This window comes from Chelon labrosus (assembly GCF_963514085.1).
Source record: "Chelon labrosus genome assembly, chromosome: 22".
NCBI classification, from domain to species: Eukaryota; Metazoa; Chordata; class Actinopteri; order Mugiliformes; family Mugilidae; genus Chelon; species Chelon labrosus.
The window spans coordinates 4,745,398-4,762,895 of record NC_140355.1 but is presented as its reverse complement, the minus strand read 5'-3'; the positions used below and the strand labels follow the sequence as shown (position 1 = coordinate 4,762,895).

The following is a 17,498-nucleotide window of genomic DNA, read 5'->3' as shown; positions in this document are numbered from 1 at the left end:
AGTGTGAAAGCCCCCTTATTTAGAGTGGGCTAAAGTGCCTTTGGGTGACAGCACCTAAGAAGTCAAATATTAGATTTGTGGTTATTGAAAAATTGTGGCATTTATCCTAAGCAGCATCTTAAGGAGTCTGACCGACAGAAGCAACATTTACTCTTGTGATGTGTCGTTTTATATTTTGTTGTCTACAAAACAACATTCATTTGCTCTAGATAGGGCCCAAATGGGGTCAGAGCAGAATAAATGATGGAGAATTGCTGTGTGACCTACCCGTAATTAATTAGCTTATCGGTCTGGTTTGGCCTTTGGGTTGCAATTACAGGATGGAGGGAGAGGAGGGGAGCTTGTGGAAGGACAGATGATGTGACCGCTGGGATAAACTGACTCTACAGGCACCAGCTTGGGGAAGAGATGACAAGGGGATACAGAAAATTATGAGATGATCACGAGCCTCCGTGCTTGTTTAGGCAGCACAGTCACCAGCACAGATCATTGTAAGAGAGATAAATATTTATGCTGAGGATATGTTGACACACTGTGAGGTTAGCAGCGGGGGCTGACTCTAACAGAGGCTGCCTGGCTCACACCGAAGAGCTTCAGAGCTGTGAATTATTACCTTCCTCTTTTCTGCTGAGCCCCAAAGCCCTGCTGCTATATATCTTTACCCTCTTAATACACCACTCCCCAGCCCCCACACTCCCAGGCTTGCATCTGACTACAGGACTGGAGCCACTTTATCTGCATGTACTAAAGCTGTTTTGGCTTATAGTAAGTTGGTACACTTTGAGCATGTCAGAATGAAAAAAGTCAAAAGTCTGATACTTCTGGTAGTACAGTTTTGCGTTGTACATGGTGTAATCTATGTGTATAGAACACCACAGCTATAGCAGACAATGACAACTCACTGGAAATGACAATAGCAACATCTGACGGATCAACTGAGCTAACATAGCATAGCTGCAGGATTTTACAGTACAGAATGATTAGAGACTATAAAATGAAGCCAGTAAAGACACTGATGTATTCTATACAACAGTAGTCTTGTATAATTACATGTTTACAACTTAACATTTGCATTCCAGCTGCAACTCTGCCATCATTTCACAAGCTCATAGCGACCACTGAAGGTGAGAAGTGTGAATTTTACACTTAACTTCTTGGCCATGTTGGGCCTGTGTACTATAACTATAGCTTCCATAGCTCACCACCAAGTTCAGGTCCCAACAGCCGTTATGCACACACCATGTGGATACTCATAGTGCACTGCATGTTTCCATACTAGTCAGTCTTTGATTTAAACGCTCATCCTCGCAACACACCCAGACAAAAGAAACACCTAAACCTCACATGCAAACCAAAGGATATTCATGCACATTAAGATGTATATGCACGTGATGATTTCCTCTTTGTAGGATTCTTTGATCTATAAGATCCACAGCACCACTTTCATCAAACAGCATGTATTTCATCAAGGTCAGTCAATAGGAAAAGGGTGTTAAATGGACGCACTGCAGGGTTCACACAGCACAATACAACACTGATAATATCATACTGTTGACCGTTTAATGACAGTGCTGGTATGAAACTGCGTCAATGACCCTGACCCTGGAGAAGGTAAAAGCTGCTCGATTACAGACCAAACTAACAGGCCTCACTGCCAAACATGAAGATGAGGAGAGACACAGCATCCACTACAACCAGGTTACTCTGCTCTGTCATATTCCCTCACATAATTATTGTTAAGCATGTTGTCAACATGTTTTTAGTGTCTACAGTAAAGTTAATTACCTTACATGTAACGTTGGTGAAAATTCTAAACTAAGATGACAAGCACAATGAAGTCTGTGCATAATCCACATGATAGCACTCTCAACTCATCCATGTCCACATGTGGATGTTAGCATTTAGCTAGAAGCTTTACACAAGGACAGCCTCACACAGCTACCCCTCTGTTTGAGTCCCCTGCTGCCAAGCCTACAAAATTATTCACTATAGACAAAAAACAACAGTAAACCAACTAATGCTAACAAAGCTGTCCTCAAACCAGTATAGTGAATACCTGCTGTGTGGCATCTGCCCGGAGTATCATTATTTCTTTAAATGGAAAAATGCTGAATTGTCACGAGTCCAGGGGCACAGCAGCTACTGGCCATAATTCAGCAGGGTGAACACCACCTTTATTACCTTTGCCTTCTACCCTGCTCTGCTGCACATAAAAAAAACATGGGCTAGATAGAGGAGTGAAATTAAATAGGAAGATAAAAACAACTATTAGATGTTTCTTTAACAGAAACAATGGAAAAGAGAGTGGGAATCAATCAGCTACAAGCTTTGAACTTCACGATAAAGACAGATAGCGTCTGCTGGATTGTCACAAACCAGAAATGTGGGGAATTTTTTGCAAGTTTGAAAATGTCAAGGAAAATCCTTTAAAGAGATGTTTGTGTTATGTATGCTTGGCAGTGACACACAGACGGAGAGAGGGGAGATGCTGAAAATTGAAAAAGCACAGCTGATCTGCAGGTTGAATTTGCAAAGACACCAGTTGTATAACTGCAACATCAAAGCCTCAAACACCACCCGCGACGTATGTCTTGTCACCTCAATTTCACAGTGAACTGTGGAATAAGTCTGAAATGCCAAACAAACTATCTAAAAGACATTTCCTTAGCAATGGTAGAGCCTTTTCACACATGAGCCTTTTCAGAATTCATAAAAATGAATGAATATTGGAAAACCTTTCAAAGGAGGAACTGCAGTTACCAGCATTTCTGACCCTTCTTTACAATATAGTGTTTAGTTTATTTGGTCATGAAGTCCATTCACAGTCCCACAACAGTTCCACTAGGACACCTATGGCTTCAGTTATAGCAGTTTTTCATCTGCGGTGTTATTTCTCTGCACACACTGGATGAGAGACTGGACAGGATGCCAAGTGTCCAGTAAATTCTTGGAGAAGATGAAAGAAACTAAGTGGACATAAATCTTCCACGGTGGAGGCTGTTGAAGAGCAGGAACGGTTTTACCACGCAGTTTGTACAGCTAAAATCTCTGCAGGTGTGAAATGCAGACGATTTGTACATGGAGTTGGAGCTGCAATGATTTGCCTGGCATAATGAAGTGTCATTTTATGTGTGTTAACAGAGTGATTAATGCTGACAGAAAATTTTAATTAAGGTTTAAATGCTCTCAAATAAAAATCACCTCAGTGGTAACATGACACAGACAATGGAAAGACACGAGTGGAAGTCAACTGGTATCAGAATAATAATAACTGCTATGATGAAAAAAAAACAACAATAAAAACTTGGTTGTTAGAAAAGAAAAAGTAGTAAAATAATGGAGAAGCTGGAGTAAATTGCTGAGTTTGGGGTACAGAAAAACCTATTTAGGTAGATTATATTAATTTGCATACAGTGGATATAGTACATTTATTAATGCATACTTATTAATGGACAAATATTCATACAGAATTACCTTTTCATCTCAGAGCTCATGGCCAGCTTACACAGCTTGCAAAAAGGAAATAATCACAGCCACTGCTGTGCACACCAGTGGTGTGTAATGTGTAACTTCCATTACAGTAGTAAGGTAAACAGGTCAAAACAAAGTGTATACATTATTTCTAAACCCTCTTTGGCCCTAGTTCTGGAGGAAATGTGTACTCTTAAAGTACATCCCACTTCTAACCTCGCTGTGTTTTCTTCTATAGTGCTCCTGCATGGTCTCTCTGTTGTGTCAAGAGAACACTGTCCATCAGAGCTTGTGTAATGAAAAGAGAGCTCTCCATCTCGCCTGCCTCCCCTCCCTCTCTCCCTGTCCTCAGCTGCTGTCTCTTCCAACTTTCCTCCAGCATGAACTCTCTTGCCTCGCAAAGTCACATTCAAAGTCACCAGACAGCAGAAGCACACACTTTAATGAAGGCTATATGTGGTACAGGCCAGCTGTATTCAAATAACATTCAGAGAGGTCCAGTTAAGGAAATTCCCTCAAGCCAATATCAGAATCAGATTTAGTGTCACACACAGTATAACAAGATAGTTAGTAGTTTTACCACCACCTGTATGCAGTAAGCAACTGAGTCAAATCAAATATGGAAACTCGATATTTCAAGAATATTTACTGAACTGGAGGGATTATAATTGTAATAATGCTAATACAATCATTTCAAATGAGCAACTGTTTAAATATGTAACAGAGAGCCTTTAGTAAGTGCGCATCTTAATAAGGTGTTTAATTTCAGAAAAACAAAAAGTTTATGTATTCCTTATTCTTATCACTTAGCCAACCATTTTTGTTTTTAAATCAAATATCTCAACAGGGTATTCTATTCTCTCTTTCCCTCTTACCCACTCTCTTCTGGTCTGTGGGCGAAGTGAGTTCTAACTTGTCCTGAAATCAGTGCCATAATGATGTCTGAATACCATGTAAAACTATTTTTTTTCTAACTCAGCTTTTGAATGTGCCAGTCTCACTGCCCTTCTTAAATTCAATTTTTGATTTTCAATACATTTGCAAAACTATCTAAAAACACATTTTCATTTTTTCATTATGACTGTAGGCTGGTGTGATAAATACCAACTTTATTCAATAGACATATCATTTACAGCGCTAAGCATGCCAAAAGAGCAAGGGGAAGACTATATTCATAAATGATAAAATAGTTGACCCCTTGAACCTCTGGGCATGTTACTGTCTACTTGTACAGAAATCCATGCAGTGTCAGTGCCCTTTTCCTCTAGCTGAAAATGTTTGACAAGCAGACAGTAGAAATGTTTAATACATGAAATTAATTTTAAACATAGTACGTCTCCCTTCTCCTCAAAATATGGTGCACCTGCAGTAGAGCTGGTTCACAGCCGAGTTCAGTAGCCTGAGTAACTCTGGAAGTGATGATGTTATTATCAGTATTAGAATATCAAATGCCACTTTAATGGATAGTTCGTTCATTCATTCATCTTCTGTAACCGCTTGTTCCTGTGAAGGGTTGCAGGGTCTGCTGGAGTCTATCCCAGCTGTCATCGGGCAAGAGGCAGGGTACACCCTAGACAGGTCGCCAGTCTTAAACGTTTTGGAGCTCCAGGTAGCCCCCAATTTTCAAGCAGATCAAGCTCAGAGGAAACGTTTACAATCTAATGTTCCTTAGTTATATGCTACAACGCTGTTAGATAACGAATGAAGCATATGAGACGTAAAGTGCAGTTGTCTTGGTGTCTCTCGTAATTTGTTAAAGTGAAGGTTACATGTTGTATATTTTTTGAAACTCCTGTAACACAAAGCTGTTAACTGGAGGGATATGCACCGTGCAAGAACATTACAAGACTGTTGTAGTTTGAATGTGCAAGACAAACACCTTCAGTTTTTGTGCTCTAAGCTGTAGGACCGGTCTGAATGTCAGTATGTTTAAATAGAAACTTCAGAGCTAACATTTCAGCCTTGGGTCTTATGGCTTATTGATTCCACTGAGCATTGTGTGTTGTCTGCTTTGCTTTATCTGCTGCTTAAAAGTATCTCCATCGTTCAACAGTTTCTACATTTCATCATAAAAATGACTCAAACATCCATTTGCACAAGTCAAAGAGAACACAATCAAATAAATTAAACGGAAATATACTTGTGCATTTATTTACTCAAAAAAACTCAATCTGTTAGTTGCAAAAGTATGAGTATCTGTGTGACTCCCTTGTGAGGCAATAACTAAATGCTTTCCAATAACTTCTGAACAATCGCCTACAGCTACTTGGAGGAACTTTAGCCTATTCCTCTGTACAGAACCACTTCAGTTCTGAGATGTTGCTGGGTTTCCTCACATGAACTATTTGCTTCGGGTCATTTCACAACATTTCTTTTGGGTTCAGGTCTTTACTATGACTTGACCATTCCAAAACATTCATCTTGTTCTTCTTTAGCCAGTCATTTGTGGAACGACTTTTGTGCTTGGAGTTGATGTCTTGCTGCATGACCCAGTTTCTCTTCAGATTCATCTCAAGGATAGGTATTGCCCTAGACTAATGATATTGTCTTTTAGGATATTATGCATCTTGCTTTTGGAGTGATCTTTGTTGGTCAACCACTGGTGTGGAGGGCAACGGCTGAGGTCCTCAGAAAGCTCCTTTGTCTGTGCCATCATACACTTCCAAACCGTTGTGAAGATCAGACTGTGACAGATGGAGAACTGAACAGCACCCGAGTCTCATTACGTTGTAATCCTTGTGCACACATTTACTATTACAGCTCATAGGTATGTTATATTGGGTCATTTTCCTGACAGAACAAATACACAGCTATAATATTTCTGTTTCATTTGTTTGAGTGGGTTCTCTTTGTGCAGAAATGTATTAGAAATGTAGAAGATTCTGACAGACGCAAATACTTAAGCAGCAGTACATATCAATAATTTCAGTGGTACAGAGCATGGGTGGTGCATATTCCAAAGCAAAACTTGTAGTAGTAACTCAGATAAACGGTATCAAATGCATTTTTCTTTTGCCCATGTTTCACTTCCAGCTGTCTGTGACAAGTTGTCAAGGGAGAGCACTCAGCATACTGCTTCCCAATCCCATAGGATCACAAGTTTGTGAAAATCCTGGGACAGGGAAGATTTGGAACAGTGCTCGAGTGTGTGAAAAAGGAGAGTGACAAGACCGTGGCCGTAAAGGTTTGTACGAAGCAGGATTACAAAAATTCACAAAGGGAGGTTAGCCACTGATAATGTTGATTTTACATTTTCAAACATTCCCAAATTCAGAACAAGTTGAACAGAGGTTCAGTTTTCACAGGGGTCTGGAGATGAACTGTTCATTTCTAAGTTTCCCATTTAATGATGGAGAGGGTACAACATTTCTCCCCATTGCCTCACCCCCAGTCACCAGCCACATAAAAAAAGAGTATTTTAAAAAGTAAGGATTGTACAACTGGTAGTTTCTGGATAGTACAGCTGATATGTAACCTGGAAAAAATGTCATGTCTCCTCAGGCACTTATCATGACAACCCTGATGCAATACAAACTGGAGTCCTTCTACATCATCGACTATCAGGGGGCATTATTTGACAGCGATACAATGAGCCTGACATTTGAGATGTTGGACATCGGCCTGCAGGACTATCTGTGATCAGCGGACTGGACGTCACTATTCAACAGGTTTGATAAACTCTGTCATACACTTACTTTCATCTTGTTCAATGACACAGTGGTACAATAGACCATTTTGCTGGTTTAACCACCTTCGTAACTTTAGCTTGTGTTTTATTTTTTAATGTGATAAAGGTTCCTTTAACAAACAGCTTTTATCAATATAGCATAGGTCACCATTGTTACTTGCAGATGGCGGTAGCTGAAGAACGTTGGAATAATCCACGGAGGACGTGAACATAAACAACATCATGATGGTGAAACGTGTGAGACAGCCTTTATAGAGTTTGGTTAACCCATAGTGGTATCCTAAACTATCTAATCTAAAACCATCAAACCTAATTTGTGTATTTGCGTATTTGCCAGTCATAAACCTATGAGCTTTATTTTTTGTAGCAATGAACCCGAAACCACTACCAGCCAGAACTAGATGGGGCAAGGGACTCAGGTTGACAAGTAAGAGTAAACTCATCCTTCATCAGTGGTTATCATTGACAGCTGCCTGCAGTGCAAGTGATTAATGGTATGGTTTCATCCAACAGAACAGTGAGGAACTGCCACTAGGTCTCATCTTGATTCGGCCTGCAGACCATGAGAATAGAATCCACTTGGACGATGCGCCTCATGAGGACACTGACCTGAGGTAAAAGATTTCCTTCTGATGTATAAGAGACATTTATGGCTCCATCAGAGGACGGAGGCAGAACCCAAAACAGAACTCACAGACTAATTCAGTGTGCATTCGTGTGTTTGGTTCACTCTCTAAAGAAATTCCTGCTCCCAATTCATGAAGAACATCACTCAATACTTCTATACGAAAAACACTGTATGCTCCCTTATCCAGACAGCTGCCTCTAGTGCAAATTCAATTCCATTTTAAATCCAATTCAAAACTCAACTTCAAATCATTTCAAATCCAATTCAATTCAATTCAATTCAACACATATCAACTCAAGTCTTTGTGCTACACGTCTTAACAGCTGAATTATGATGTGTTTATGAGAAGTATCAGTAATTTTTGTATTGTTCCTCAGCACTACTACCAGAGCTGGAATAACCTGCAGTTTAAGAACAATGGTGGTACTTTAGTATTTCCACTTCTCTGCAGGGTTAACTCACTGCTACTCTTCAGCTGCTAAAACAAGTTAACCTTGGCACAGAGATAAAGAATCTCTAATAAAGAATCTAATTAGTATATCAATTTCACCCAATAAACATTAGGTTATTCTTTTTAATAAGTTAAACTGTTTTGTCTTGTTGTCAATAAAAGCATGTTTTTAATAGAAAATAATTAAACCAACCCCCCCACTCCCTTTTTTTTTTTTAAATGTTTCTACTATTTAAGCACTAATAAACACACATTAAAACATCTCATCATGTTTATGTCATTATCTCATTCATGAGATAAGTGGGTATGGGATATTGGTGACCAGTGACAGCTTCCCTTTCACACCATCCTCCAGGATTCTCCAGTTTAATAACCCCCATTGTTGAAAACACACAGTGTACAGCCTCGTCTTTAGTGCACACACACATGGAAGATGAAATTACTTGTGAATCCTACCTTTCCTGCTGCAGACGCTCCTTGGTCCACGGAGAAGCTGCAGAGAAACACATGAAGAGGAAAAATGAGTCACTGAGGGACAGTGTCACACGGTGTGCTGTACACATAGAGACAAACTCCCTAGTCCTCGTATGCACACACAAGTGCATTCAGATGGATTCAATTTAGGGACTGCTTATCTTGACAAATCTGACTTTCCCTGCACTCACTGTCGCACATCAGCCAGTATATTTGTTCAACCATCTGACTATATCAGAAAAATTTCCTCATCCGTCTAATAATGTGACAGGTGTGTTGATAACCATGTAACAGTAGCAATGAAAGGAGGCCAGATCAGTTCAAAATAGTTACATGGAAAATACATAAAAAATACATTTAAAAAAATTAATAAAATCATTATGATTTAACAATGCACATGTGACGTTATCCCGTTTTCTACAACATTACACCAGACTACAGATTGCAACACTGCAGTCACATCAGATGCCCTTAGACTTCTAGGCACTCACACACACCTGGGCAATGTTAATACTACAGTAACATGCCTAGTTGATATGCATGTTGAGCGGCTGCACACATGTAATGAGCTTATGTATATGAATGGGATTGATTGAATAGTTAATAGGTTCTTTCACCCGTCTCTCACTTACTGAAGGTATATCCTTCATTCTGACACATTTTGGAGATTGGAGTAAAAGAAGATTTGAAACATTTATTTCTTATTAATCACAGGCTGAAAGTGCACGTGACTATAGGATTTTTAGTCTTTTGTGTTCCTTAGATATGGTAGAAACTGCTGTTCAGAAGGGCACTTCAGCAGAAAATGAGGCATGTCCATGTCTTCCGGTGTCGATCAGTTTAAAGGCCTGAAGCGCACTCCACAAAACACTCCCTCCCAGTTCGTATTTTCAGCCCCATATTTCTGTTTGAATGAAATGACTCGAGTAAATGTCTTCACATCCTCTATAGCGCCCAGTTAAAGCCTCTAAATCTAAATGTGACAACTCCTTTGTGGGCAGAAATAACAAAGAAAGAAGGATTAAACCAGAGTCAGAAACATTCAACAGTACCACATGCAAAGACACATAAAAACCCGCAGTAGTAGTATCGCGTAATTCCCGTTTTTCTTTTTTTTCTTTTTCAAATTCAATTAACCCAAGCAACTTCTGAGACAAACTCAGCCATTTATTCTCCTTTTTTGCATATTTTTTTTACATGTCTACTCCCTTGTTTCTCTTTTTGTAGTATCAGATAATTGTCAGGCTCTAATGACGAGATTTTAAATGAAATGTGTGAACGTGCACTGACTACAAATATGCAAAATATGGAGTGACACTGGCACTCTGGATAAAACTTCACCCAGCATAACAAATGTTAACTCAAATGCCTGCTCCTAATGAAATGATTTTTATTGGGGAAAAAAGGCATGTTTATGAATGAATTGTGATTAATGTAGAATTTGATTACATTTTTAGGGCAGTGGAGGATTAAACTCTTAAGCTGCCTTGTAGAGCCTATTACATATTCATAAACAGTGTTTCCAATAAGTTAAAGTGAGGAGGACAGAGAGGAAAAAATCTAAAGAAGCTAGCAAGTTGTTTTTTCTATTGATCAGATTTATGTAAAATTAGGTGCAGGAGTTTAACTGGGTCTTCATGTTCTTACAAGTCGGTACCAGAGGGAAACAAATAAAGACATGAAAAACAGCAATTTGTCTTTATGTCTCAGCTGAGCTGCGTCTACAAGAAACACTGTAATAATCATGACAAGACTTCTCAGAGGGAGAGTCAACCAGAAACTCAGTGCACATGTAAATATTAAATACCTTTTACAGGCCCGGACTCACAAAGGAGTTACAACTTCTCAGTTGTTTAGTTGATGTGCTGTGCTCTGTTAAGCTGATGAGAAAATTAGTTTGGCATTCATATCAGACTTCAATTTGGTTGTTGCAGAGCACATTTATTCCAGGTTGCTAGTGGCAAATGAGCTATTCCAGATTTAACGGACCTACCAAATTACAAAGAGGTTTATTGAAGGACAGACGACTGGTCACAGTAGATTATTAGTGTCTTTATCAAAGAAGAACAAGGTGCTTTTCTTGGTTCTCTTCATTATCTTTGAATGTCCTCACGTATTAATTTTTATGCCAGTCTTCATCACTGAAACTAGCATAGTTTAATTATGTGGTTAAAAAGAGAATCAGATGGGATTTTAAGGGTAAAACAAAACAGTATTATTATAGCACAAATGTATGCATTTTGAAATTCGTTCTGCTCTGTTTAAAATGCCAAACTACTTACAGGTTTATGTTCATAGCAACATTTGAATCTCTCTGTGTTACCTGCACCTAAGCAGATTTAGTGAATCTCAGATTAACGCCAGGTGAGGATTTAATATGATTCAGTTTGTGCCAAAAAACACAGGTGCCATCATCATGAGCAGGTCCTAACCCTACTGTGACATTAATGTACATTAATGAAAGTATCTAAATGTGCCTGATATATATATAATATTGGTTACATTATTCCAGATCAGGGAAATGTTCCACAGAGACACGCAGTACTACTCACAGCAGCAACTGTGTGCCCCTTCACTAAAAGGGCATACACACTGCAAGAGACTGGTGGCAATGTGATATGAATAAAATACAGTGAGTTCAAATAAGGATGGGCAAAAAATCGTTGGTCACATTAAGTGGGCAGGTACCACGTTGACCTTATCTCAACTTTTAGGCAACGCTATTGACAGGACGACTGATACATGACCAAACATTTACAGCAAGGAAACACCATTTATAACTTTCCTGCTTTGTCACAGAAAGTTAATTCTGTCCTTACACTAGCAACATTCTTGTGTTTTGCTTGGTTCACTCATTGAAACATTTGGTACTGGAATATATGACAGAGTTAACTAGACAACCTGTGCCTGAACATCCACTAGCTACCACTTGTCAGCTACAAAGTGATAAATCACTTTATATGTGATGAGGTGTAGGTCTGCTTTCCTTGAGAATTATTTAACATGTTAAAAAAAACAAAAAAAAAAAAAACATCTGCCACAACATTAAAACCACTGACAGGAGAAGTAAATAACACTGACCATCCTGTAACAATCCAGTGTTCTGCTGGGAAACTTTTGGACCTGGTATTCATGTGGATGTTACTTAGACATGTAGCACCCACCTAGACCAGACCAGACACCCCACCCCCATAGCAATGACACTCCTTGATGGCAGCAGCCATCCCAAGCAGGATGCAGCCCGACACAGACACACAAACACATCGGAATGTGTAATAAAAGCTACAACCTGTCTTATGGCATTTGTACCCTATGCCATAATCTACTCTGTAGCCTACACCGTAGCTTGATGTGGTCCTCCCCACAAATGTAACTATACTTTGCGCGGACACAGACTACAATAATAATGTGATTAGTCTAAAATGCATTTTCTTGTTCATGTCTGTCAGTGGCCGATCATGCACAGAAACTTTTCCTCCTTCTGCCTCCTAAACCTGCCTCAGATGTCTTCTCTATTTCAGCTTTGCAGGGATTTCTACTGACTATATAGAAAACTAACTATGTGAAACACAGCTGGCTGTTTGCCAACTAGCACTTTGGCAGCGTGATTACATAGCAGTGCCAACACCCCAGTACAGGTATTAATGCGTTCATTGGCACCAATGGTGCAGGCTCTGCCTAGATTCATTGTGGGGGTATACACCAATCTTTACACATTAGACTGTTTACTAAGCCTACCACAAAGAGAAACAGAGAATGTAACATTGGGATGTCTTCTCGGGTGTGACAGGGAGACTGATCACAAAAATAAAGTGCAACCCAGGACAGGGCCCATCTACTCTCAAATAGAAGTATAATGAGGGAAATACGGGGAGCATAGAGGAGCAGAATAACGCGAAGAAGAGTGTGAGGAAGGGAAAGCGTCAGCAGCAACTTAATGACAGCAGCAGCTCCACTTTCACTGAAGCTGTGTGTAAGTGAAGATTGTCGGTCCCTAAAATCACCAAAGAGAGAAAGGCAAAAAAAGCTTGAAGGTGTTCATGTTCTGAAATATCGACCTTCGTCCATCCTGAAGCATTACCATTAAAGAAATAGAGGGAGTGTTGTTACCAGGCAACCAGCAAAGATTTTTGGAAGTTGGAGTTAATAGTCCAACACCCAGTAAATCCATACCATGTTGGTTTTACAGTGTTGCAACAGTACCAATCAAAAACTTGTGAAAAGAGTCATTTTACCAGACCAGCCATTCTATTTATGGCCTTTGTCCATCCAAGACCACAAGTTGAAATGCTTATGAAGTTGTTCCGTATAATACAAACAATTCTTTTGACCACTCCCTTCCTACCTCCATGCACCGTTGGTGAAGTTGCACGAGAAATCCAGACTCTGGTTTCCATTAGTGGGCCTTGTGATATGGGGCCAAGGCAAACTCACCTTGCCATGCTGCTGTTGGCGGAGCTCTCTGCAATCTGTGAGCTAGCAATCCACTTGGTCTCCCCCACCACCGTCCTGGCGTGTGGCAGACGGCCCACATCTTTCACCGTCATCATCAGGTGCCGCGAGGACTTCAGCACCCTGACGGCTTCGTCATGTGGGATGCTCAGAAAGCTGCGACCGTTCACCTCCAAGATCTGATCGCCGACCTGTGTGGAAGGAAGGGAACAGAAAGGTGTGGTCGGAGGGACTGAACAAGGCGGTGAGGTTGGATCAGACATAGTCTGTCACATGCACAGGTATAGAGGTCAAAGGTCAGAGAGAGGTAATGTAATGGATAGAGGTGGTAGAGGTGTATATAAGATGTTTAATGGATCAGAGTTAGAAAATTACATAGGTTTCATGTTAAAAGTTATGTCTCTCTCAGGTTGGGCTGTGAACAGAAGTAATTACACAAAGATTAAAGTGCTCTCTGCTTACGGACAAGTTCAAGATCAGAACCTTTTTAATATGTAATTGGAAAGGCTTTCATAGGTAATTTCACTTTCTATCAAGGGGCTTTGCTTGGAGGCAGTGGCAGGAGGAGAGTAATGATGTCCACATTAAACACCACCTTGGACCGTTACTTCTGTCTCCTATAATGAACTTATGTATTGTAGCTTTAACCCTCTAATGATGTAGCAAGGACCGCAATCTGCACTGAACAGAGTTGGAGCACCATCTCCATTCCCTGGTCGCCATTGCCTTGATTAGAATCATCTCGATGGATCGTATCTCTTGACAACTGCATACATACTGTCGTCTGTCTGCTAGAGGAGAGCAGTGCCCATTCTCATGCATATAGGCAATCATGGAGATCTTCAAAGAGCAATTGGTCTACAAGATGTACCTTTAGAAAGAGCTTAAAAGAAGTGATTATTTCCAAGTCTTATGTCACAGGAGATCAGAGGCAGGGCAGACATTGAGGCACCATTATCCACTAAATTTAAACGAGAACTCATCGTAAAGAAAGGACTGTCAGGTGGCCTGTGCCATCTTTGTGCCTTAAACTGACTCTGTTAACTTTGTCTGCCAGCGTAGGCGTGTAATAAATTAGTCACAGAGGACGGGTGTATCACTTCGCCTTTACAAAACGGCACAGAGGTGCTGGTAAATTACTTTGTCTGGCCTTTAGACTTGATTTAGTGTTTAGCATTTCAAAAAATGTCCCTTGTCACTTTCTGTCTCTTTGTTTTATTTCCGTTCTACCGTGGTCAGTCAACCCTCACGATAATTTCAATGTTCTCTAGGAGCAGCTACAAGTGCAAACAAGAGATTAAAGACATTCAGAAGCTCATACATTTCAGCTTTCTTGGGTGTTTTCCAACAGTCTGAGGTCACCCAAAACCATATCAGTTAATACTAATGTACAGCAGCATTTCTACAGCACATCTCAGGCATCTGAGGACATTCTCCGCAGAAACATCCTCCTCCATCAGATACTGTGCTGCCTTTTACACTGATTTTTTAGTGGGGCCATTGACTGTAAATGCAAAGGCCGCAATCCAAACTGTATTTACAAAAGCAATCAATCAACAATACCAACAAACACACACTGATGCCACAGCAAACACTCATTTAAGCTTTCAGGCTGAGCTGAAGCCTCAGAGACAGATTTTAATGCAGATTACAAGCTGTTCGTTACAGATGTCTGTATTACAAAGCAGCACTAAATGGAGTCAACTATCCGACTTCTCACGGTATCTGACAACCTCATAGCTCAGTCTACTGAGCTCTCAGCTTGGATGATCTAAATTTCACTGGGATTTGACACAGTTTAGGAGCACACAAAAGAAGCAGACACAAATCTCTTTCTCCCTTTGTTGGCATTTGTATCACCATTCTGACTCCTTTAAAAAAAAAAACTCAGTCTCAAAATATCTATTACAGTAAGTTGTGTTTGACTCTTGGTCAGTGACTGGTAGTTGTCGTCGTCATCATCTGTTGTGTTTCAGACGAGAATTCAACAAATGCTCCTGGTGCATATGCTACTGGCTACACTGCCAGTATGGCATCACTGCTTTCCAGTGCATTTGCAAGTTTTAATACAGAATACAGAATACAGAAAGCTCTATTAATCACTGAAGGGCAATTCAGTTTCTACAGTCCACCATCTAGACATGCAAACATTTACACAACAATAGTACATAGCACTAGTAGTGCGATATGGGTTCAAGTACAATTAATAAATGGCAGAAAGCAGAATAAATAGTGCCAACATATATTCTTTCTGCTGAAACCATAGATGGTATAAAGATGGACGGTGGCACTGTTCCTCAAAAGAGAGGCCAAAGCAAGTAGAGCTCCCCCTGATGACTGGCTGCAGTATAGGTCATAAGCTCCACCTCCTCCATGTTAGTGAATAGGCCAAATTAAAATACAAAAGTACACATCATTGTTTTTCAAGGGTGGTTTCTGTCATTTTAGGTAGTTAATATAATACTGATGCATACTCAAGTGTCTCAAGTACAGTGTATAATCCAACATTTCCTTGTAACAGGTGGAGGTAGAGCAGAGTGTAGTATTAATTAAACGAAAACATGAGTTAGTCTGGTGGAAGTTTGGGCGGGTCATCGATATCTCAGCTCATCGTGGCGCCACTCTCGGACAATACTGCGCAGGCTCTGGCTCCAAACTCGCAAGATGGCGCCTCCCGTATCCCCAGGAAAATACCCTGAGTTTGGCCAATGCAAGGAAGTGGGGCCGCATTGTCCATATTTATATACAGTCTAACTGCAGTGTTATGTATATTCTGATATGATATCCAAAGAGTACTCCTAAAAAATCCATCAGCATATCCCACGTCTTAATCAGAAAATGATTTTAGATTTTAGTGGGAATGTATTCTGAATAATCGTGTGCATTTAAACGTACTGGATGTTAATGTTATTAGCAGCACCTGCGCTTGTCCTACTGTGACAAGTCAAGATGTCTGTGGTGGCCTATTACCTGCTGTGGAGCTAGAGGTTTTAGTCTTAGAATGAAACTGAGGATGAACACAAACCACCCCCAGCAAACGCACTCTTTTAATTCTATATTTTTTGAACTTGGATGTAGAGTGAAGGCATGACTTTGGAAGAAGCAGGTACTGTAACATCAAAGTGCATTTGAGTTCTTCCTCTGAGGTCCTGGTATGGGAAAAAAAAAATGTGAATGTAGCCAAATGAATGGAAAAATAGCTAGTCTACAGCTATCCTGAATGTATAGCATGGTTATGTGTTAATTAATCCAGTTGGATTACTTCACCTATTCTATTTGACAAATGAATACAACTTTGAATGTGACTCTAATTATGCACTGATTAAGTTTAATAGCACTGAATGCTTCATCCAGAACAGCACTGTTAATTACAGAGGAATGAATAAGAGAACGCCAGTACACAGTTATTAATCCTCCACTCTTCTCTTTTATTCTAATGATTCAGAATGAACCAGTCGATATTTCAGAACATGAACACTTTAAGTGTTTGTTTTTTTTTCTCTCTCTCTTTGGTCATTTTAGAGACCACCAAAGAAACAACCTCCACACACACAGCGTCAGTTAAAGTTGAAGTTGCTGCCGTCATTAAAGTTGCTGCTGACGTTTTTCCCCTTCCTCACACACACAAACACACACACATCCTCTCTCTTCTCATTATTCTGCTGTCCTATGCTCTCCTTCTCTCCCTCATTATACTTCTGTTTGAGAGTAGACGGGCCCTGCCCTGAGTTGCACTTCATTTTTTTGTGATCAATTTCAGCGACACACCAGAGGAGCCATCGTAACAGTGCATTCTGGGCAATTAAGCCACAAGCGGTGGCAATGATGTTTAGGATTGAAGTTCTGATCAATGCAGCTGTGTAATCATAATGCATTCTTCATACAGAGAGGAAAACGACTCAGAGGTGGCAGAGTGAATTCTGTTGAACATAGTGAACCACCACCCACAGTTTTACTTAAACATTCCCAATTAGAAACAATATATGTGATTCCCAAATTGATTCTCCCTGTGCATGAACACACAGCTGTATGTGACTAAGAAAGAGGCAGAAGGAATGAGTATTATCATGGCCCTATAGACTAATCGATGGAGGTAAGTGAAAGTCAACAACCTGTCAGTGGACCCGCTTATATTGTGTTGGTCTCCCTTGTGCTTCCAAAATAGTTGTGATTCATCAGAGAATGGACATGGGCCTTCTGAGTGTGTCCTGCGGTGTCTGGTAACAGAATGTTGTTTTTAGGGACCTTTGGGTCCTATGGGTTGAGGGGAGGGGCCTCTGTGGATCGTCCCACAGATACTTGATCAGTTTGGGATCTAGTGAATTTGGAGGCCA

At 40.2% G+C, this 17,498-nt stretch overlaps 1 protein-coding gene across 1 annotated transcript in view; it reads right to left on the bottom strand.

The window, feature by feature from the left end:
* The window catches only part of whrna (whirlin a), a 138,183-nt gene that overhangs the window by 28,947 nt on the left and 91,738 nt on the right, over positions 1-17,498 (bottom strand). Inside the window, exons 4-5 of the mRNA XM_084572807.1 lie at positions 13,147-13,355; positions 8,695-8,731 (exon numbers count right to left, since the gene is read on the bottom strand). Coding sequence (XP_084428933.1) covers positions 8,695-8,731; positions 13,147-13,355 — 246 coding nt within the window. The remainder of the gene's footprint in view (positions 1-8,694; positions 8,732-13,146; positions 13,356-17,498) is intronic.